The sequence below is a fragment of the Gracilinanus agilis genome, chromosome 2, assembly GCF_016433145.1.
Source record: "Gracilinanus agilis isolate LMUSP501 chromosome 2, AgileGrace, whole genome shotgun sequence".
Classification (NCBI taxonomy): domain Eukaryota; kingdom Metazoa; phylum Chordata; class Mammalia; order Didelphimorphia; family Didelphidae; genus Gracilinanus; species Gracilinanus agilis.
Window position 1 is genome coordinate 585073379 of NC_058131.1, and position 24932 is coordinate 585098310.

General features: G+C 33.4%; 1 protein-coding gene across 1 annotated transcript; it reads right to left on the reverse strand.

Moving 5' to 3' along the window:
- Window positions 1-346: 346 nt before the first annotated feature.
- On the reverse strand, window positions 347-24640 carry ASB7 (ankyrin repeat and SOCS box containing 7). Its single transcript, XM_044662457.1, has 3 exons — window positions 24430-24640; window positions 11963-12568; window positions 347-642 (listed from the first exon to the last, which is right to left on the reverse strand). Exons 1-3 carry the CDS (start codon window positions 24638-24640, stop codon window positions 503-505), a joined length of 957 nt encoding a protein of 318 aa, XP_044518392.1. The 3' UTR covers window positions 347-502.
- Between the last annotated feature and the right edge of the window lie 292 nt (window positions 24641-24932).

Here is a 24932-nt window from a genome sequence, read left to right on the forward strand (position 1 = left end):
GGTGACTATTTCTTTTAAAATTTCTTATGGCATTTTCCAGCATATCCCTGGACCCCCCTGCATAAAACTATAGCTCTAAACCTCACTCAGCTTAACAACTGCTCAGCTGGTTTACAATACCATGCGTGCCAATGGAAACCATAAATGTTCTGAAAGGGGTAAATTCTCCATTCCAAACCTGCACGCTTCATTAAAACAAAAACAAAAAAAACCCAACAACAATAACAACAAACACAACAATTTTCTAAATGCAGTATTGTATAGAAAGCTTGGACCTTTTAAACTTGGACCAAGAAACCAAAATTAAGACCTTCTAGCATGTGGTATATAAAAAAAATCCCTCCCTTACAGTGAAAAACAAACAAAAAACCCGAAAGTGTATACCTGCCTTCTGACTTCACAGCAAATCAGAAATTGCATAGGATATACTTTGTGCAAGGCAACAAGCCTTTTAAGTATCTGGTATATATCTCCTAATCTTGCTCATGATGTCCCATTGATATCAGATATCATCAAATTTGTGTTTTAAGTAGTCTTTCATGACCTTGGCAATTGGTAGTTCATCAAGTAGTTTTAGGTTTTGAAGGCCTATACATTGGCGAATTTTAATTCGGCACAGGTCCTGCAAGTTTCTGGGCTGCCCTAAAAAGAAAATTAGAAAAAAAAAGTTATAAAGCTAAAGTTGCAAGATCTAAGGTAGCTTTTCGGTTTATCTAATAAGGAACTGTTTTTCCAATTACTTTTACACAGCCTGTTTTTTCTATTAATCAACTAACTACGTACAGGAAAAGAATAACTGCCTAGTAATCACCTAAAACTCTTGATGACCAATTTCTTTCCATTTTCAAATTACTGACCCACCCCCTCTTATCCATACTCCAATAGAGACAACAACAGTGATACATTTTTTCTTTTGCTGCTCCTACAACTTCAGTCTCAGGGCTGTGTTGCTTTTATTGGTGAGGAGGGTTCATTTTATCTAGCTGGTAAACTTCCAACCATTTGGTCCCTCTGGTCACCGCCATCATGTGTTATCACCGAGAGCAACCTTCTTCCCATCACCCATGTTTTTCAAATTGTGCTTAGGGAATGGTATTCAAAGCAACATCATCACTGATTCTAGAAAGGGTAAGTAAATTCACTACCCAATAACTCCATTCATCATCCCTGTGACTTCCAGAACAAAGTATTTTTCCCTAGCTACCACTTTGCAATATATGCTCAGTCTCCATTAGAACATAATCATCTTGAGAGAAGAAACTCTTCCTTTTATAACTATATTCTCATGTTTAGCTTAGTGCCTACTACACAGTAATCATTTTCAGCAACTTCTTAAGTGGAACCCAGAAGAGGTTTTACTTTAAAGTAATATAACAGTTATACTGACAAAGTGAAAAATCTTTCTTATGAAGTACCAGATACTTCATAGACTACTTGGCTACTTTATTATGTAATGCATTTTATGGTCTGGTAAAACAATTTTTAATGCTTTTTAAAACTATGCTAGTTAGATAAAACAGCATTTGTTTATAGTGTAAATCTAAAATGCAGTTTTCTGTGAATGAACTATCTCCTTAGAGGAAGATGTTTGCTATTTAAGTTCTTTATACAAAACTTTATCTTTATAATTCTATCAGGATAATGGTCAACCAATCCCTGAAAATGCCTTACCAGTCTCTTTTTCTTATTAAAGATATAACAATAAAATCTGAGAAAATATAATTGTGCAAATGTGTGTGGGTGTGTGCATGTGTATACAACATACATTGACATGTGCCTACAATGACAAGTCATGGCAAAGGTTTGAAGTAGAGATCAATATGGGGTAAATCTGTTAAGAATACTGTATATATTTCTATTACAAAAATTGTTAAAGCAGACTTAAACTTATGCACGCTCAGCTTACAGATAAATGGTTACCTAAACACTGTTGACCTAGCTAGGAAGACAAAGGAATTACAAGACCTTTTTCCCCGTCACCCCTGCAACATTTGGAATTTCCACTGTTTTCTACTCCTCCTCAATGATACACAATTCATTGTTGCTTGGGCTTTCTACCTACTCTGAGTGCTAATCCAAGGCTGGATCTTTGGTAGGAAAGGAGAAAGTCCTGTTATTTCTATTATCTCTCCTCAAAAAGGAAATATTTTTAGCCCAAACACTTGTTTTGTAAAGTAGTATTCCCTCCAATTCTAACTCCAACCCCCAGCAGCCAAACCAAATGGGGGTGGCCACAGAACTATTATATAAACTCCATAGTAGTCTCCAATTATCATTTACATACACATTTATTAGGAGAATAATCTATCACTCTCATTTTCAATAAATGCTTACATAAATCTTTCCTTATCCAGCTAAAAGGATTCTTAAAATCTTCAATTCAAGGTTTACTACTATATACAGATTATGTGCAATACCTGAAATAAATTGCAAACAGTAATAGGGTAGAAATTAATCCGCAAAAGGGGGGATTAATACTCCCATTTTAAAAAATGCACTTTTAGAACCTAAACTATGATATTTTCTCTCAGTATGAATTATCCCATTAAATATTTGATTGAAGGTTATATTCCAGATTAATTTATAGAAACCACCACAATAATATGTTCAAAGAAGAAAATGTGAGCCAGTCTAAAGCATGATATACTGCTCTTGTTCTGAGGTAATTATGATCTAGTTGATTTCTGCAAACATCTTTCTTAACCCTCTCTGTAAATATGTATCTTCCAGGGCTAAGTCTCAATGGACAACTGATTTAATTTATTCTTTTTTTTCTCCCTTAGAAAATGAGTTAAATCCTTTCTTATTGTTTTGAAATTTAACACTTGAAAAATATTTCTTAATGAAATGCTGTTTCTTTTTGTCACTCTTGCATTTCTAGTCTCTAAAATTAAAGGAAGGGCCAATGCTATAGAAATGAAAATTACCCCAAGTATTTTGACAAATGGAAGGGTAATTTGAGCCTCTCTAATAACCAACAATACTTTTATAGATCAAACTCCTTGCTAGGTAAAATGATTGTCCCCTTCTTGAAATGTGTAATCTCCGTCCATTTGGTATATAGAATTAATTAACAGTAACAATTTGCATTTTTATAAATCTCTGAGATTTAAAGAGTGTCTTTCAATAGGACTATACATATCTCCCTATTTTATTTTTTATAGAGATGTTCTAGGAAACAAAAGTTTACATAATATATCTCGAGTCACATAAAAAATTGCACATGGGAAAGAAAACTAAAACTCTAAATGCCTCTGAGTTGAATTGACTTGGCAAAATAATTTCCCCTTTTATCCAACATAGTTTAAAAAATTTTCCTCACAGGTTCCTAATACAAAAGAACCACTTATGTTCACAAGATTGTGAGGCTTATAAGTACCATAGATTTAGAGTTAAGTGGTAGATTATCAAGTCCAACTCTCTCATTTGACCAAAACACCCCAAAATATGTAAACAAAACAAGCTTTCTACAAAAAAAAATACCAACCTTTTTTCATTGCTATTATCATTATTAGTGTATAAAGGGAAGTCATCTACTACCTTAACTTCCAATAATTTAACTCAAATAGAAATGAATTTCTAAAGGATGCATATTGACTTGGGAAAGCACAAATTAATGTTATCTGTGTTGTATTGTACTTTTATTTTGTTAAAAATTTCCCAGTTACATTTTAATCTGGTTCTGGTTACATTGGGGAATTTTACTGGTGTCATAAAGTGGGCCCCTAAAATTGACACCTCTAATCTAAGACATCAACCACTAAATACTTGTAAATGTTTTCACATAATTCACCTTATTAGATCTTCATAAGAACTGGGGGGGTCCAACTAGTTAAGTATTATACCATCTGAAGATGAAGAAACTAAGGTTTAGAGAGGAAGTAATTTCTCTAAGTCAAGAGCTAATTACTAGTTTAACACTAGAATTATTGAATGGCAAGAATATTCTTAGAAATATTCTGGGACCTACTAGGAGAAGCTAAACACTTTTGTTATATTACTAAAGAAAATCAGGTAAGGATGTAAGTAAAAACATATAGAAGAAGATTACTATGGAAAAACTGGCAATTGTTCATTCAGTTAGCACATGTTTGAATGAATAGAGGGCTATATGAATATATGTACTGATTCAGATACTGTGTATTTGATTGCAATATTATTTAAAAAAATAAAAAACTAATCAATGAACGAATTGAAATTTACTAAGAAATTTCAGTAGTTCCTGGGAACACTGTATGCCAATAACAAAATTAACAATGCATATTTACTAAATACACAGCAGATATTTAATAAATGTTTGTTGAGTGAACTTAGTTCTTACAAAGCTGTATAATTGTAATTTTTTTACAATTTAATCCAAGGCAATGGTGAGTAAAAAAATTAGATAATATATATAAAGTGCTTTACAAATCTTAAAGTGATCTATAAATATTAGCGCTCTTATTGTCACTTCGTTATTTACAGATGTTTGAAACCTGTAACATCACCAAACTACAAAATAAAAGGGGGCTAGGGGAGCAGAGAGTAAAGAAGTGAAAATTAGGAAAATAAAGGAAAGGGAAAAAACCAAATATGTTTAAGAATGTGGCTTGTTTAGTATCCTAGAAATTCATTCTTATGCTGTTTTGTAAGTGCTCAAATGCCTATAAAGGTTTTAAAGGGAGAAATGAACATGAAAAATAATTATAAAAAGTATAAATGAAAGGCCATACCAATTATTGGATATACACAAAAACTGCAAAGTAATCATATTGAAGAATTTAAATATATTCTGTGACAATTCAAAGGACATTTTGATTTTGTAAAAAAAACTATCATAATGGGTGGGTATAAAATAGAATTAAATCAACTCTTATAGGCCCATCACAAACTATGATGTATTATCATAATTTCTGGAATTAGAAATTCAAGTCTATCCACTTATGATATCAAAATTATAATTATGACTGGCTAAAATTTTTAACTTAGATGAGAAACAATCTCGAAAATAAACAAAGAGGCAAGACATCTATAATACATAGCATTTAAAAAACTGAACCAAGAAAGGTTAAGGAATTTTTAGAATATGAATATGAAAGAAAACCCAGAACCTTTTCCTAGATTACTCCATTCAATCTCACTATTGTTAGTTCAAGGGTCTTCACTTCAGTACAACATCTGGAAAAACCTTCCTGTACCTCTTTGCTTTATCTCACCATCTCATTTCAAAATCCTACCACAAACATATTTTCTCCTTTTTCTGTGCCTTGGAATTCCCTTCTCATTCTGCTATTTTAAAAACTCTATAATTTCACAGTTAAGTTAAACAGTAAAACAGTAAAAATAGTATGAAACAAGCTAAACAAAATCATAACTATGGAAAAATGTAGCTTTTTTATAATGTGTGGGCATAAAATAGAAGTAAATCAACTCACAGCCTTTTTAAAAAAATAGACTTTAGTGAAAAATCATTAGTTATCTAAAATTAAAGCCTAACTTTAATCTGTAATCAACATACATACAGTATTGGTTATAATGAGACCTTGCCTATATATCATATTTTCCACAGGCAAATTATTAGTTTTGCCTAATATTTTCAAGGTGTTCTGAATGTCAAATCCCAATAATATGATACATTCAAAATGAAGTCTTTAAGTAAGTATAGAAAAGTCACAGAAAAGAATAAAAATTTAAGAGAAAAGCATTTATTCAATCTAAAATCTCAAGAAATCTGATCTATGATTTTATATTCCATTCTTTCTAACAGTGATTTTTTTAAGACTCAAGACTGAAAAATTTAATGAAGGATCTACCTTGAATATCTGGAATTACCTTTAATTTGTATATGGTTCAAGATAATCTTTCACCAAAGAGTTCCTATGTAATGCTATTTTGATAAATCCCTTTGATTTTCTTAGCTGATACATGAAGGAAGAGTACTCAAAGGAATGCATGAGTTAATGCATTTAATAGCACTTGGTATAATGCTTTTGTGCAATACAGACTTCAAACTAAGTTTCATTGCCTTGAATTAAAAAAAAAGGGTTGTGATTTTATTGTTACTTTGAAAAGGAGAAGCTTTGAATGTTTATGTTTCTTCAAATGAAAAGAAAACAGCTGTAATTATAACTAAGTTTAGGGCCATTGCTATCATAAAATAGTATTTTTAAGCATCTCCCAAAAGGCTATATACTTAGTGCTTTTCAGAGCAAACTAGACAGAAATCAGTCTCTACCAGATTAGTCTGCAAAGAAAATATTCTAAGACTTGTAACCCATTGATAGTTTCTGGAACTTTAAAAAATCTTACTAAACAACAGCTAACTTCTCTATCATGTAGGAAAAAACATTAGCTCCAACCATTCATTCATAAGAGAAAATTAAAAACAGGACAGAATATTATATATCTTTCATAAATTACAGAAAACCATAGGAAAGTGCTACTCAATTAAGCTTCATTAAGATATTAAGAATAAAGCAACCAATCAAGCACATAATGCCCATTTGTAGCATATTTATTATAGTTCAACTGTACATTGCATTCAAATAAATAACAGATAACTTTTTACTATGTCAAATATAGAGTAATAAAAAGAGCAAGAAAAAAAGAGATAAACCTAAACTGAAATACTAGATCTGGCACATAGTAGTCTCTTAATAAAAGCTTGTAAAAGGGAAATACTTTGAAACTTGACATATATTCAGAAAATAAAAGGAAGTGCTATTTTACATAGTAAGCCATAAACATAAGGGCTTAATGCTACAGAAGCTAGTAATGGAAAGAAATATAAATGGAGTCAGAATTTTTGAGTTGGAAGATCATATCTAATCTTACCTACTCATTTTACAGATGAGAAAATTGAGGTCTAGAGAGATAAAATGATTAAGAGTTCAGTATCCTTTTCAATTCATCACATTTCCTTGGTCAAATTTATGAATGAGAGAGGTATAAAGAGCTATAAAGAAAAGCTGATATACACCTCACCTTTAAAAACTATGTCAAGTAGGCCATCTATCTAGGCTTCCAGAGAAAATAGGGTTATTCTACAGGCAATAACCTTCTAGTTCACCCAGGATGGCCACTCCTATGTTTTTCACATTTATAAAATGAAGAAGGTGCTTCGCTAAAAAAAAAGACTACTTTTGCTACATCAAAGTAAAACTCATCTTGAAGGTAAGAGTATTGGATAACTGAGATTTCACAATTACTTTTACTTTAATAAGCTAAAATTATGCTTTTTCTCTCCATCAACAGATACAGAAGGACAGAAACTAGACATGGGATTTCACTGAAATAAACTATCAGAAGAGGAAACTTCCTCTACCAATACAGAATAGTATGCATCTTCTGTACAATTTAAAATCTCAGAGAACAGCCAAAGCCTTGAGAATGATTTTTCCCAGGTTCAAAAGCAAATTGTGTGTCTTTCTGGCTGGTTCTCTATCCTATTATGCCACATTGGTTCTCAAGTGATGATTGATAGACATTAGATAATTAAAGGCATAATAAAAGAATTGAAAAGCAAGGAGAGATCTTAGTCCAAGTGCCTTATTTTACAATGGAGGAAAGTGAGACCCATTTATTGAAAGGTAAGTCCCAGGTAAGAAGAAAGTTCCCATAGACACCAAAATATTTATAATAGCACTTTTGGAGATAGCAAAGCTACTAACTAGAGAAGAGCTAAATAAACTGAGATTCATGTGTAATGGAATATTTTTTTACCATAAGAAATGATAATACAATGAACACAGAGAAGTGTGGAAAGATCTACAGGAACTGAAGTGAAGTAAACAGAACCAAGAAAACAATATATACGACCATAATAATGTAAACAGAACCACACACAAAAAATTCAAAAGCAAACATTTGCAAAATTTTCACATTTGTAAAATGTGAAAGCAATATGACTACAAAGAAGAGAGATAAGAACCCCTTTACTGAGGTGGGAGGTACACAAATGGTCTGCTACACACATTTTCAAACTTTTTTTGACATATTGATCAGTTTTGCTGACTTTTCTCTTTCTTTGTTTTCTTTAAAAACATTATGTGTAATATAGGATGGCTCTGTGAAGAAGAGGGCTATTAGTAAATTTTGGTGATTAAAAAAAAGACATTAATAAAAACATTTTAAAAAGTAAGTCCCAGAGTTTTAAAACCTTAGAGCAAAAGAGATTTTCTTTCCTCTTAAGATCAAATAGTATATACCTACTCAAAATTCAGATGTCATTAGCTTTGAAAAGCTAGTCTATCTAATAAATTTTATATTCCTACATAATAATCATCTTAAGGTAATTTTGATTTCCCAATATGTTGGGGCTCTGAGTTTATAGACCAAAAGTTATTTAAGGTGCAGTTCACTTCCAGGTCAGATGACTGAATGCAGTTCCCAGTTTTGACTTAGTATTCCCTGATCTTCCTATGAGTGGAAACTTTTTTTCACTCTGATTTTTCATATTATAATAGAGAATTTTAGTGAAGAATGGCTAGTTTTGCATGTAACCATTAACTAAAGAATTCACAGAACCAATACTCAGGTCAGACAAGCATTCCATTTACTTTTTGGCAGAAAACAATCTTGAGAGAACTGAAGCTTAAGATAAATTAAATGATATATGGGTTTTTGAACTTAAAAGGGGTCAGAAATCACTCCAGAAAATTGTAATGAGATCCCTATTTTCTCTATTATTTACTAAATAGATATTTACTGAACACCTACTATGTTTAAGGCACTACGCTCAGTTCTTTGGGAATACAAATATGAATAAGAGTCTTTCTGTTTTATTCCACCCCAAGCATTAGTTTTATGAATAAATGATTTCAGGCCTCTCTTTATATATGTGGAATATATATAAAGTATATATAAATATATAAGGAATATGTATATAGAACATATATACATATGTATATATAAAATACTTATATACTCTTCTGGAACACAAGTGTGGTTGACTCCAAGAGCTCTGGGACTTTAACAATAGTAGTTAAATAATTTTTAGCTACCTATTTGCTGCAAGTTAAAAAAAAATAAATTCTTAAACAAATTTATGTCTCTTCAACTAACCACAATTTATTCTCAAAGCCAGGAGTTCTTAAGCGGGTCCAAAGATCCCAAAGGAATCCAAGGATGGATCTTACAGGAACTATGAACTTAGGAAGGAAAAAAATATTTTCATTAATTTTAATTTCTAACTGAAATTTGGCATTTTCTTCATTTATAAATTTCAACTACATTCACATTCTGACAAAGGATACATAGGCTTTAGATTGCCGAAGGGGTACATAATAAAAAAAAAAGGTTGAGAACCTTTAGGCCATAGGGAGCCAAAATTTCTAAAAGAAGTAATTTATCTGCCTGATTCCCCTTATTTTAGCAGTCAAATATTTGTTAAATGGTGGATGGTCTACAGTATTAATAAAATGGCAAGTGTGTCTTCTTGGATTTGGCTTTCAAAGGTTAATTCAACTGAGTCTCAAAATGTGACATATGATGAAAATGTGGCATATGAAATTTAAAAAATATGAAAATTCTACAGGAGACACGGTATAACAGAATTTTGAATTTTTAGTGCAGGGTTGTTTTATCTGTGACAATACCAAAGTCCTTATCAGTGCTGAAAATGAAGAATGCTAGGAAGGTTGCTGAGAGACGCAGGGTTTGAAATTTCATTCAATACAATAACTTTTTTTTTTTTTTAAATCATAGCACCAGAGATGAAGTGGTCAGGGTTAGATGGTGAGAAAGAAGCAGCTATATCATTGCAAGCATAACCTTCTACTCTTGCTCAAACTCTACTTGAGCTCCAATTATTTTACCTAAATAAGGACTATGAGGCAGGCCATAATGCCCTTCCCTATGTCGTTAGACTCACTTATTTTAATGTTAGTTTAATGTTAGTGACACTTAATGGTAATAATTTTAACATAAGAAACCGAAATACTTAAAACTCTAACATTTTAAGTGTACAATGTTAAAATTATATCTTATATAAATAATGACCAAACACAACATTTAATAGCCACAAGAAAGGTGTAGGGGAGATGGGGAGGTGGAGCAGGGATAAAGTACAACATTAAATATTACCTTTAAAACTCAAGACACAAACAGTAACATATCTAAGCTACCTAGATGGCAGTGGGAGTGGGGTGTGATAGCATGACGTGGTAGAAAGAGCTCTGGGTTTAAGAATTAGGAGATCTGAGTTTAAGTCTTAATTTTGCTCCTTAATAGCTGTGTAGCCTTGGGCAAATCATAATTTTCTATACTTTAACTTCCTCACCTGTAAAATGGAGATAATACACTATTTAATTCACAAAGCTGATGTGTGGAAGATGATTTATAAATTTTAAAGGGCTACATAAATGTGAACTGAAATTCTTGACAGTTTTGTTGTGGTACACAATTATTAATAAAGTGGCTAGGCAATAGAGAATGATAGATAAGCTACAAAGTAGATATCTCTATTGAGAAAAACATGACAGTGTGATATTTGATAAATAACATGAATCTTCCTGTAGAAAAGACAGCACATAGCCAGCCATTATATGTATCAATTATTTGCTAGTGGCATAGAATCATGAAACCTCTCTGAAGATGATTGGCAAAGCACGGTGATTTCCTTTTTAAAGAAAGGAAAGAATGCCAAGATGGATACAACTTGCCTGAAATCAGCTGTAGAGGCAAAATTAGAACTTTATATTTGATTTTTAAGTTTTATTTCGGAGCCACATGTATCTTAGTTTTGTAAAAGGGTACATCTAAATCAGTGGTTCCCAAACTTTTTTGGCCTACCACCCCCTTTCCAGAAAAAATATTACTTAGCGCCCCCGTCACATACTATCACCACCTCCTTACAGTTATTCACCGCCCCCAAATGTACCTGTGGCCCTCATCGCCCCCCTGGATTGCTGCAGCACCCACCACGGGGCAGTGGCATCGACTTTGGGAATCATTGATCTAAATGATTAAGGAGTAGAATATGATTTCACTTATAAAGAAAAGCCCTAATTTTTGCTTTAAAAGGAGCAAACATAAAACTGAAGAAACCATGAGAACAGATTGAAAACATTTATACTATAAAAATATCAAATAAGATAAAGAGCAGTAGTAATGAACATTTAGTTTGACAGTACACAGAGTTAAAACATGATCTACAGTGACTGTTGATTCCATTATTCAAATAATTATGACTGATTTTTATCACATTACTAAACAAAATGTTTCAATAAACCACCGAATTATTTTGCTATCATCTAGGCCTGATTTTATTTTTTCCGTCCTCACAAAAAGTAAGCATATGTTTCAAGAAACTAAAACTTTTCTAAAAAACTACTAAAAAGTAGTGCAAGCAGCATGATATAGGCAACAAAACAGGTAAAACGAATGTTTTTTATCTGTAATTGTTAGAATGAACATATTCATGAAATAACCAAATATAAAATTTTAACATTGCTGTTCCTTATATTTAAAGTTCACAATATAGAAAACACTATAAACAAATTTAAAAGATATCCCAATTACATACTGTGATGTTTCAATGTCACTCTATATCTAGATAAAGATAATAAAATTCTTGTTAATGTGAGTCTCAATATTGAAACTGTAGAGCCTGAAAAGATTAAAAAGAGATAAAACTTGTGGCCAAAAGGAATTGTTTTCCATTGTTCTAGCATGGTTCTTTTGTAATTTTCTTGATTCTCCTTCATCCTTCTCTGATCTCTTCTACTGTAAAACTACAGCTATCCCCCCAACACTAGTAGCAGCACCCAGTCCTTTAATTTGTGACAGGGCGTTTAATATGATGTGGAGGTAACTTCCTTTTTAAAGAACAAATAAAATATTACTTACCAGTCAGGGCTGCTGTGAATGACTGATACCTGACATTACATGAAGTTTGTAAATGCTTCAAATCCCTCAAAAGAAATATGCAAAAGTAAAAACAACTGCAACAATAATGACAATTATAATAAAATATATTACATACTTGTTACTTCTTGTAAGAAATCCAAACAGGGTCGACTATTTCCAGAAATACTTATTGAAACAGCCAATGGGGTCTGTCCTTCATAGTTCCTTGTGTTAGTGTCTGCTCCATAATTATATAACATTCGGGCACAAAGCACATCATCCCTAAGGGCAGACAAGTGTAATGGTGTCTGTCCATCTTCTAAGCGACCCAAGTTTGTGTCTGCCCCTCTTTGAAGGAACATTCGGCAATATGAGTGATTGCTTTTGATCACAGCGTATCGTAACAGGAAACCATTTTGAATGTCGATATTGGCATTGTGATCCAGAAGGATTTTCACACAGCTTGACCTCTCTCGGATAATGGCTAGCTGAAGCGGTGTTGTACCTTTATCACTCAGTGGATCGACCTCAGCCTTGAACTCTAGCAGTAGTCTGACAAATGAGTCCCTACCATAGTGAGCAGCTACATGGAGGGGAGTCCAACCATCATTGCTTTTTGCATTGATAATGTCACTTCTGTATTCAGATTCTAACATCAAGCGTGCAATCCGGGCTCGACCATGCATGGCTGCATAATGAAGAGCAGTGAAGCCTCCAATTAAGTCCTTAACTGTGGGATCAGCTAAAGTTAAAACCAAAACAAAAAATGTTAGAAAACAGTAAGAGAAAAAACTACTCTAAAGCACACTTCAGAACAAAAGCTTAAATAAAAGTTTTTGAATGAACACATAATATTCTTTTGACTAGTGAAATTAGAATTCGCCTTAAAGGAAAGTTATCAAATCTAAATTACTGGAATGAGGATGACAGATCACATAATCATTTGGAAAGGCATCCACAAAACACAGAGCTCCCTGATAGCCGCATCATTTTCTTGTGGCTATTTGAGACCAATTGTCTACATCTCCCTTCTGACTATTACAAACTTTCATCTCTATCAGATTTTTCCCCATTTCAAACTTTTATTTTATTTCTCTTGTGCTGTTTCTTAGTCTTAAAAAGAAGCATGTGTAGCAACATCTGCTATTCCAAATTGCGGATGTACTGTGGTCTGGCAGATTGTGTTATTTTAGGGTGTATTAGGTAAAAGTTTCTTTGTGGTCTGTAGGATTTCCAAAGCATGTAAGATATATGTCCTTTAAGAGATCTTGATAAAGCATGTTTTCATAAGATGAAAAGTCTGTTCTGAATTATTAGTTTTACAAGAATTTTGGAATTTACAAGAATGTAAGCAGCACATTGTGTGAAAAATTAGAAGAAACCTCTGTCATGTAAATATTCTTATTTTTGAAAACCATACACAACTCTCTAAGCTGACTGACTTAAGAATGAAACTACAATAATCTAAAACCCTTTATACATTGCTATTGCCTAAGATGTTCATCACCTGTCCTAGAACCTTTCTTAAGCCAAAAGGCTGCATTAACAGCTATTTGTGGTCTCTGATCTCACCAGCACTGTCTGACCAGCTGGTCAAACAAGGGCAAGAGCTTTTCCTGTTACCTAAGTGGATCATTTTGTTGTGCCCATGCTTTTATCAAGCTAGCATTAAATGCAAAAGTTAAATTTGTCAGTTCAAATGACTTATTAAAATACTGTTTTGTTCACATAAAAGACTTATTTTAGCTTGTTTCATGGATACAGAAGGGAAACCTTTTGAAAAATCAACAACCTTCAAAGTTGTGGAAATAAACATTCATATGTTGCTCAACAAAATGCTAAAACATAAATACTATGAACAATGGATTCAGTAAAAGGCAGGAAACAACATATAAGATATTGGTAATATCTGGGAAAAGTAAAACATTTCAATGAAATAAATGATGTAATTTATAAAAACACAAAGATTTCAAGACACATTTATAAAAATATACATTGATTTCACTGGTGTGAGTACTCCCTTCATAAGCACAGAATGCACAAGTAAATTGTTCGTGAATTTTGGGAGTCAAAAAACTTAATCATTTGGTGGTTGACTTTCTGGTGATTAGTGTCTCTGAACTTAGCTGGTCTAATCTTCAGACAACAGATAAATGGTCTGTCGTCAGGCTTGTATTCAAAGTCCTTTCAGCATTGAAGACCTGATGGCCTGTGCTGCACTGGTATAGCCTTTGAAAAGCCAGGATTATCTTCATGCCATAAAGAGGCACCAGGGTATACACTGTCAATGGAAGTTAAAACATACAAATACCAGAACCAAGAGCATATGGTTTTATTTTCATAGTGATAGTGAGAATATCATGGTTTGCCTTAGAGGTAAGTGACAAAACTGAGAAACTATGTGATTAAAAAAATGAAGTCAGCCAGAAATTTGTTTTTAAAAAAGTATTCTACTGCCACCTCCTGGTGCAAATTGTAATGAACTAAGCTACCAATGTTCATTTTTGGCACCTTTTACCAGCGGAAATACTTATATTCAATCAAGTCTGTTTGTTTGATGTAAATAAGTGTAGCAAAGAAGAAAGTGCTACTATGCTTGTCTAAAACAGATAAGCAGTAAGAGTCATGAACTATAAAAGATTTCTCCACTATTACTTAAAAAAAAATGATCCTGCCAAGAAGATGTCTATTTCTGTCATATCTGGGCATTTACCATGCTATTCTATTAGTGAAAGAGCTTTTCTCTCTTTTCCAATTGTTACTATGGATGAATTTTAGCTATGTAGAATATAGCTAAATAGTATAAAGTATTCTTTAATGGCCCTGATTTGTTCTATTTATCAATTAAGTTAAAGTAATGATCCTAGAACTTAATTTTTTTAATGTTGGATCTTTCTTTTCTTTTAAATGTGGCTTATATCTTATTGTTTAATTAACCTTGGTTAAATTCTAAATTTTAAACACATCAAAGAATAATAGAAAGAACCTTAACTGGTCCAACTCCTTTATTTTACAGATGAGGAAAGGTATAAAAAACACAGACTGACTAGGCTAGACATATAGAAAGCTAGCAGCAAACCCTTATGGCTAATACCAGTTTCCTTTGTTTCCATTCATGCTAGGACTTTTCCCATGCTCATGCTACAAAAAATTATATGCAGTTTGATGGTTTTGTTTAACTGAAATGACTAAAACTGACATATTATTACAAACCCTTAAATCTCCATGTTTTTAACCAAGTATCTGTAGCATATACATATAGATATATTCATGCTAAAACTTTTTACTACTATTATGTCATGGAATCTAAATGATATGTCTTGAATATTTTGCTTCCACCATCATCACAGTACATAATGGCAGCTCAAATTAATTAGTAAGTCACAGTGATACATCTCAGCAGTTAGTAAAGAAACTCATATATATAACCAAACAATTGGTCACAGAGTTTTACAGAATATCTATCATTATATACCTAAGGCAAAAACGTGGGCTAATTTTGTTTACAGGGATATATAAGTTTAGGTGTCAGCAAACATTAAAACAAGAATGTCACAAGTCAGGTTAATGCCTATTAGTGTCAATATCACTTGAAAGCCTATGAACAAAAGATCCTAAGCCAAAAAAAAAAAGTGAGAGGGAAAAGGAAAAAAGGGGAAAATGAAAGAAAAGAAAAAAGATGTGATATATTCCTTGCATAAATCTGCTATAGACATGAATTTTTTCATGAAAGAAATCTAGGAGAACAGACTCAATATTTATGAACACCTAATTTTGCTCAGAATTCCTACAGTATGTGTGGCATATTTGTGAGGAGAGTTTTAAGTTTTTATTTTTGTTCTTAATTTCTTTTATTTGTAATTTAAAGGCTTCCCCAGGAAAATTCTATCTATGATACACACTTACTGAATGTTAACCAAATAAGGATTGGTGTTTTTGCTTTGTATGTTTTTTTTTTTTCAACTTCAATAGTTTAACCAAGTCTTTTTCTTTTTTCCACTCTGTATAGATAACATAAATACTATATATTTTTGCTTCTGAAAATCACCACTGCCATTACTAACGTTATATTCCCAAAATGTTAATCTCTCAAAATGCCTAATGTGGTCATATAATTTTTTGTTATCGTTCAGTTGTTCATGTTTCACTCTTTGTGATCTCCATGCCAGGTCCTTCAGTCTTCTACTACCTCCTGAAGACTGTCTAAGCTCATGTTTGTTGCTTCAGTGACACTATCAATCTAATCCTCCACTGTCCATTTCTCACTTTGTCTTCAATCGTTCCCAACATCAGGGCCTTTTCCAATGGGTCTCATCTTCTCATGTGGTCAAAGTATTTAAACCTTAGCTTCAGTATTTGTCCTTCCAATGAACTGTGTAAATTTAAGTATTGACTGATTTAATCTTATTGTCCAAGGGGTTCTCCAGCACCACAGTTTCAAAGCATCCTTTCAGTACTGCTTAACTTTCCTTATAGTCCAACTGCCAGTCATACTACTAGAAAAACCATAGCTTTGGCCATCTAGGCCTTTGTCAGCAAGGTGATATCTTTGCTTCTGGCATGCTGTCCAGATTTGCCATAGCTTCCCTTCCAAGGACCAAGCATCTTTTAATTTCATGGCTACAGTAGCTGATTGCAGTGATCTTCAAGCCCATGAATAAAAATCTGACACTGCTTCCATTTCTCCTCTATTTGCTGAAAAGTGATTGGACCAGTTGGCATGATTTTAGTTATTTTAATGTTACGCTCCAAACCATCTTTGTCACTCTCATGTGTCACCCTCATCAAGAGGCTTCTTATAGCCTTGTCATGCTCCTTTCCCAATCTTAAATCAATCTATTATTCCATGTTTGGTTCTAATAGTTGCTTCCTAACCTGCATACAGGTTCCACAGGAAATAAAATGATCTGGTACTCCCAACTCTTTGAGGATGTGCCACACTTTGTTATGATCCACATATTCAAAGACTTCAGTGTAGTCAATTAAGCAGAGATAGATGTTTTTCTTGATCTCCCCTGCTTTCTCCATAATCCAGTGAATACTGGCAATTTGATCTCTGGTTCCTCTTCAAAAACCAGCCTGTACTTCTGGTAATTCTAGGTTCACATATTACTGATGCCTAGTTTGCAGGATCTTAGGTGTAACCATTCTGATGTGTGCAATGAGTGCAATTGCTTGGTAATCTGAACATTCTTTGGCATCGCCCTTCTTTTGGCCTGGGACATAAGCTGATCTTTTTCATCCAGTGGCTACAGTTCAGTTTAACAAATTTGCTGGCATATTAAGTGCAGCACCTTAACACATCATCTTTTGCTATTTTAAATAGCCCAACTGGAATTTCATCACCTCTGCTAGTCTTATTGTTAGGAATACTACCTAAGACCCACTTAACTTCATGCTCTAGGACAGGGGTCGGCAACGTATGGCTCTTTCTGCAGGAGCCATAAAGTCAATTTTTTTTTCAGGCGCCGTTATAGGAGCACGCACTGTGAGCACTGTATGGTTCTCACAAAATTACTTTTTAAAAAATGTGGCATTTATGGCTCTCACGGCCAAAAAGGTGGCCAACCCCTGCTCTAGGATGCTCTATATCAGTAACCACACCATTGTCACTATTGGTGATGTTAAGTTCTTTTTTATAAAGTTTGGCATCTTTTCTTGATCTCTTTTATTTAAGTCCCTATTATTTTGTCTTTTTTCATGCCCATTTTTACAAGAAATGTTCCTTTGATACTTCTAATTTCCTTGAAGAGATCTTGTTCTTTCCAGGCTATTGTTTGCTTCTATTTCTCTGCATTATTCATTTAAGAAGATTTTCTTATCTCTTCTTGCTATTCTCTAAAATCCTGTATTCAGTTAGGTATATCATTACCTTTTACAGTCCCACTTTCCTAAGCTATTTGTAAAGCCTCATCAGAAAAGCTATTTTGCTTTCTTGCTCTTCTTTTTCTTTGGGATGTTTTTTTGTTCCTGCCTTCTATACAATACTGCAAACCTCTGTATATAGCTAAATTGGGTACTCTTATCAACCAGATCAAATCCCTTAAATAAATTCATTACTTCTACCTCATAATCATATGGGGTATTATTTAGGTCATGCCTAGGTGTTGAGATAATTTACTATATTTTCTTCAATTTAAGTTTGAATTTTACAATAAGTTCATGATCTGAGCCATTGTCAATACCAGCTCTTGTTTAACTGACTATATAGAGCTTCTCTGCTTTTAGATGCAAAGTACATAATTAATCTGATTCTGATACTGATCATCTGGTAATGTCCATGTGTAGAGTCATCTTTTCCACTATTGAAAAATAATTTGCTATGACCAGTGAATTATTATCTTGACAAAACTCTATAGTTTCTTCCCTGCTTTTTTTTTTTTGTACTCCAAGGCCAAACTTGCCTGTTCTTCTAATAATCTTTTTTTTTTTTTAAATCTTTGCGTTCCATCTTGGAATCAATACTGTGTATTTGGTTCTGAAGAATAAGAGCAGTAATTGCTAAACAATAGGGTTAAGTGATTTGCCTAGGGTCACATAGCTAAGAAATGTTTGAGGCCAGATTTGAACCTAGGACCTCCCATTTCTAGGTTGACTCTCAATTCACTAAGCCACCTAGTTGCCCCCTCCCAATTATCTTTTTGATTTCCTATTTTCCAATCCCTTATGATGAATGTGACATCTTTTTTTCCTTTGGTTGTTTCTAGAAGATGTTATTGAGCTTCATAGTTTTGATCAACTTCGTTCTCTTCAGCATCACTGGCTGGAGTATTATTGTAATGAATAGTTTTCCTTGGATTCAAACAGATAGCATTTAGTTAGTTTTGAGATTATACCCCAGTGCTGTTTTTATCACCTTTATTGACTAAGAGGGCTGATCAATTTCTTCTAAGGGATTCTTGCCCAAAGTAGTATATGTAATGATCATGTGATTACATTTTATCCACTTAATTTCATTGACAACCAAGATGTTGGTATTTAATCTTTCCATCTCCTATGTGACCTCATTCAGCTTACCACAGTTCAGAGATCGTGTATTCCAGGTTCCTATGCAGTACTGATCTTTACAGCAATAGATTTTCCTTTCATCACCAGACACATCTGCAGTTGAACCTTCTCTTTCCACTTTGGCCCAGTCATTTCATTCTTTCTGGTGCACTGGTAGTTGTCCTCTGCTCTTCCCCAGTATTGTACTGAACACCTTTTGACCAAAGGGGCCCATCTTCTGGTGTCATATCTTTGATCATTTTAATACTGTCCACAGTTTTCTTGGCAAAGATACTGGAGTGGTTTACCATTTCCTCCTCCAATGATCACCTTGAGTCAGAGCGCTCTACTATGAATGGTCTATCTTGGGTAACCCTGAATGACTTAGCTCAAAGTTTCACTCAGGTATTATACAAGCCCTTCTGCATTGACAAGGCAATGATCCAGAAGGGGCATAAAGTTTTTTTTTATCATATTTTAATTTTTGTGTGTATGTGTTGTCCAATGATGGCATGTTAGTTAAGGTTTATATGCACTATTTTGTTAAAAATTTTATGGCTCATGAATAAGGAATCATTATGGAATAAAATATCAGTTTTAGCACTGAAAGCAATCATAGGGGTAATTTAGTCTAACATCTTAAATTTATGAATTGTGGCCTAGAGTGGTTAAATGACTTGCCCAAGGGCATATAACTGTTATTTGTTAAATCTGATGATCATTTTTTCAGTCCTTATCCTTCATCTTTTCCACAGCTTTTTATATTATTGATACAGCATTCCTCTTTGATAATTTTCTTTTTTTCTTGTCTTATGATGATCCATCTCAGTTCTCTTCCTGTTTGACTACTCCCTCTACACTCTCTTTTGGTGATCTTATCAGTTTCCATAGATTCAGCTATTAGCTTTGTAAAGGTTATTACCATACTATATCCAATCTCATTTTTCCAACTGCTTGATAGTTGCTATTTATAAGCATCATGAATTCAGCATGTCAAAAAGTAATCTTTATCTTCATTGTCTTACAAAATAACAAAACTAAAGCCATGCAAATCCTTTTCCAAATTTCCCTATTGCCATTGAGACTACTACTATTCTTACCACAGTGCCTGGCATATGGTAGGCACTTGATGCTATAAATGTTTGTTGATTGATTGATCAAGTCATCCAGGTTTACAACCTAGTCCTCAACTCTTTCCTTTTTCTCACCTACTATAGCAAATTACTTGCCAAATCTTACTGATTTGACTTTCATGGCATCTTTCCTATCTCTTCTCTCACAGTCACCTGACTGTTCAAATCTAAAATAATCTTGAGTTCAAACTTAAAATAATCTTATAAAGTACAAGTCTCACTAAATCACCCCTTGCTCAAAAAATTTCAATGGCTCTTTACTGCTTGGTTTAATATATAAACTCCTGTTTGGCATTTAAAGCCCTTAACAGTTTGCCTCTAGCTTACTTTTCCAGACTTATTCCTATTACTTCCCTTCATGAATTCTACATTCTTGCTAAACTAATACTTGAAATTTCTTAAATTTGGAATTCCATTTTTCACCTGCCATATCTTTATACATGTAGTCTTATGTGCCTGGAACATCATCCCACTTAACCTTTATTTCTGCAATCCTAAGCTTCCTTCAAGACTCATGTCAGGTATCATTTCCCACAGGAATCCCTTCTTGATCTCTCTGGTTATTAATATTCTCTCCTTTTTTAAATGACCTTGTATCTACCTATATAAATATTGTGTCCTCTAAAGAGTTAAGAAGATAATAAGTTCTTGAGGACAATTTTCATTTGGCCATCATGTCCCCAGCATCTAGCAGTGCTTTGCAAATAATCAATGAGTAAATTTTTGTTGAAATGAGTTACATAATATGAGACAAGAGTAGAATCTAGATCTATTGATCTCAATGTTCTTTTAATTATATAATAATGCTTCCCATGTTGTTTTGCTAACAAAACAAAACAATGCTACTAAAAAAAGTGGATTTAACTAAATTTAAAAATGGGAAAGCAGTTAACATTTGGCAATAAGAATTTTATATTTTAAAAAGCTACCTGGCCATCTTATTTATATATTAGGAACATGGAAGCATCTTGCTGATGCAGATGGCACTTTTTCTTTATTCTTGAAATCTTGTTCATTTATTTTACTTTCAGCTTTATCATTCTAGCCCAATAATCAACTGAGCAGTGGTAGTAAATATTCATCTGCAGAGCCAGAAACTCTTAAGTAATTAACATGCAGTTCCTAGCAGTTTTGAATTTAAACTTTCCTAAGGCCCACTTTGAAATTTACTTATAGGCATGGTTTCTAATCACTCTAAGAGATGAATCATTTTTTTACAAGGGAGACACAGGGACGATCTCTTGAGCCTATTTTCTCTAGCTCTATGAAGATGCTGAAAAGAAGTTTGAATCCATTCTCTTTCCAGGTCCAGGAAGGTAGCTAGAGTGCCATTACCAAGCAGTTCTGGTTTCTAATAATGGTGATCAAAGACCACCACAGCAATACTAATTTCAGTACTGACAAGATTATTCATTTGTGGGAAAAGACTGTTCGTAGAAAGAAAAGGCAGACTTGAAGTAGAAAACAAGGGACAGGAAAGAATAGGCTGGGAAAATATTGTTTCTACCTAGAATCTACTCCTAAGTCATATGTATATTTCTTAAGATAATCATAACTGGTTTTAGATAATCATATCTAATAGTAGAAAGCATCAAAGTAGGATATAGGAGCAAAACTTTGTAGTATCTCAAAAGTAAAGTGTAAAGGGTGTGTAGGTTCTCACTATACCTGACTCTAAAGTGTAAAGAGTACTTAGGGTTGCTTGTGATAAGTGGCTGTAATGTGTTCAAAAGGAAATAGACAATTCTGGGAACTACAAGGAGGACTAGTGGGAAAATATGATGGCTTAATAAACCAATTATTAGTATAATTAGCATGGAAAAACCTTGTAGGGTACAGGAAGGACAATGAAATTTATATTCTGTAAAGTGCATTTCATGAGTGTGCATGCAAAAGAGAGAGAGAGAAAGAGAAGGGTAAAAAGAGAGGGGGGAGGGGATTGGAGAAGAGGATGGGTGGGGAGAGGGAGAAGGGGATGGAGGAAAGGGAGAGGAGGAGAGACAGAGACAGAGGGAGATGGAAAAATAATAATAGTGGCACCACCAGAAAAGGAACCAGTAGGCTGTGGTTCTAGTCACAGAAAAGTAAGGTGTAAGCAAGCAAAGTGGAGGGAGGAGGCAAGACAATAAAAAATGCATTTTAACAATGAAATTCCTCAGTCTGTGGTAAGATTATCTCAATGAATCTACCATTCCTGACATTTCACCTTGTTATCAGAGCCCAGAGATATTTTACAGTTGAGAGAATGAGGGTCTCAAGAGAAATAGTTTCATATATTTCTGATACTTGTTTTATCAAGTCAGATAACTAAATTAAATGACTTTTGAGACTGTTTTCCAAGGCTTTCAATCCCAGAGCTAACATTTTATTTGGTTCCTGATCATAGACACAACAATGGTAAGGTCCTGAAAATATCAAAATAACTGTTCAAGTGTTAGAATCAGTCTGGCTACGGAATATGCAAAGTAGGTTATTGCTAAAATGCATCTGGTACACTGAAAAAAAATAGGAATGTATGACATAGCAAAAGGAATACTGGATTTAGAATCAGAAGATCTGGTTTCAAATGCCCATAATATTAATTACTGCATAACTTTGGTTTTAATCTCCCTATGTCTTCATATGTAAAATGTGGAGTGTGTAAGCATGCAGTACTAAAGCCTCTTTTTATGTTATTATATTTCATTTTATATATATTATATATGTATATATTATGTATATGTGTATATATATCACATACATATAATATATGTATATATATTAAAATCCTTACCTTCCATCTTAGAATCAATACCAAATATTGGTTCCAAGGCAGAAGAGTGGTAAAGGCTATATAACTGGGGTTAAGTAATATGCTCAGTCACATAGCTAGGAAATGTCTGAGATCAAATTTGAACCCAGAACCTCTTGTCTCTAGGCATGGTCCACTGAGACACCTAGTTGCCCCTAGGATATTTAACATTAAGAAAATATTGCAACAGTGTCCTAGTCTGAACATAAAACCTTATCAATAATTATACAAAGTTCCAAGGTAATAATACTGTACTCTAAAGTTCTTGATTTTCTTATAAATGAAGACAATCAAACTCAGGGAGGGATTTTCCTGAAAATTAAAAAAAACTTTTATCTGTGGCATACAAACAAAGAGTGGAAAAGTCTTTGAATGGACTAAGGCAATTATCTATTGAGAATACCTTTGAAGACAGTAAAAGGATAAATCCTAAGAGGGAGGGGCCACAGAGGGAATGACCACCTTTTAGCCAAAATAGGTGTTCTTAGTTTTGTCTTGCATTAAAGCAACATAGGTGAATATTACACCCTGGACCTTAAGTTGGTTTTAGTGAAGGAATTTCTAAGGGTGTAATTCTAATATTACTAGAGTTCTGCTTGGTGAATCAAACTCTAACATTGCTCGTTAATCTGGTTTTCAATATTTCTATGAAATTTTCCATGTGTTCCTAAACACTATAAATCCTAAATAGAAATAGCGTGTAACAGAATTAAGAAATAAAAATCTACCCTTTGGTATTTATTCTTTTTTCTTCCTTCCCTTTCTTCTCCTTCTTTTTCTCAGCAACCATGCTTAGATGGATAATTAATAAATTTGTTTCTGACAGACTTTGTTAAATATCAGAATATTGCGTTTTTATTTCACAGGGTGTAAGAGTGGATGGTGTATTTTCCAAGTCTAAATCCTTTATTTCTTATAATCTACTTTATATGTCATGACTACGACATCTTTAGTTTATAATTTACAAATAAAATTCAGACAAGTAAGTGGTATAATATGTATCTTAGGGTAAATGACAAAAGTATGAAGAGACCCACCGGGGGCTTGTGGGGGAGATTAATGAGACAAATGAGTCGAAAATGAGACATTTAATGTAATTATGAGGCTTGAAAAAAAGCCAAGATAAAGATAATGTAGTTGGGAATGGCCTGTAATAAGTATACTAAATTAGAACAAGATTCCTCTAATGTCTACAATCTATAGGCAATTCTAGGAAGCATGAATAGGAAAAAACGAAACCAATATAACTACAGAGCTAAATTCAAAGAGTAATTTATAATATAACTTCTAAGGGGACTACCTTTAGCAAGTATCTGAGTCTGGGCAATTACTCATAGGGAAAAAATTGTCTAAATGGGGGAGCAAAGGGCCATACTTCTGCTTCTGAAATAAAATAGGCTAGGCAACTGAGTTGCCTGGGAAAGAGCCAAAAAGAATCAGCAATGTTATCAAGCAAGATAGCCAAATAGCATATTCCCAAAGTGAGGTAACTTAAAAAAAAAAAAAATTGTTGCTAATCAAGGCTTAGTAGAATTTGAAAGTAATCAGAAAAAGTCCTCACTAAAGTAGAACATTAAAATATTTTCTAATTATTAATGACAAGGAATTGCATGGGCATACTAAAACTATCTTACAAGTAATTGAAAGCTTGTATTTGGGAGTAAAATTTTGGGGAAAGAAAAGTACACTCACCTCCATGTTCAAGAAATACTCGGACACATCTTTCCTTTCCTCTTGCTGCAGAGAAATGAAGCAGGGTCCACCCATTAGCATCTCTGCCATTTGGAGAATAGCCCTGTTCTAACATCTTTCGTACTGTGTGAACATCCCCAGCAGCCACTGCTGCCTGAATCTGCAATTCTTCCTGTAGTTCAGGGTTCCTTCGACAGTGGTGGTGTAACATCCTAGCTGAGTCGACTTTTTACAAAAGATTCATTGGGTCATAGGGATTCACCTTCAAATGGAGAACACACAACTCAAAATACTTGGTTCCTTTGATGCTACATTTATAAAATAAGATTAAAGAATTTCAAATTGTTAAAACTCAAAATCCTTAGGAAACAGATAATATATGATCCAATAACTGAGTGGGTAAATTTAGAATAGAAAATTTTAGTAACTTGCACAAAGAATGATAAAGAGGATTGGGTTGGAAACTTATAACTCTGAAAAATAAAAACTTTCTTCTCTACTCA

Excerpts from the sequence above, each read along its gene's own strand:
- ASB7 (XM_044662457.1), bottom strand. The coding sequence starts at position 24,640 with ATGTTACACCACCACTGTCGAAGGAACCCTGAACTACAGGAAGAATTG. Across the intron at positions 12,569-24,429 it reads AGTATTTCTTGAACATGGAG|CTGATCCCACAGTTAAGGAC; the intron begins GTGAGTGTACTT and ends TTTTAACTTTAG. Across the intron at positions 643-11,962 it reads TTTCTTACAAGAAGTAACAA|GGCAGCCCAGAAACTTGCAG; the intron begins GTATGTAATATA and ends TTTTCTTTTTAG.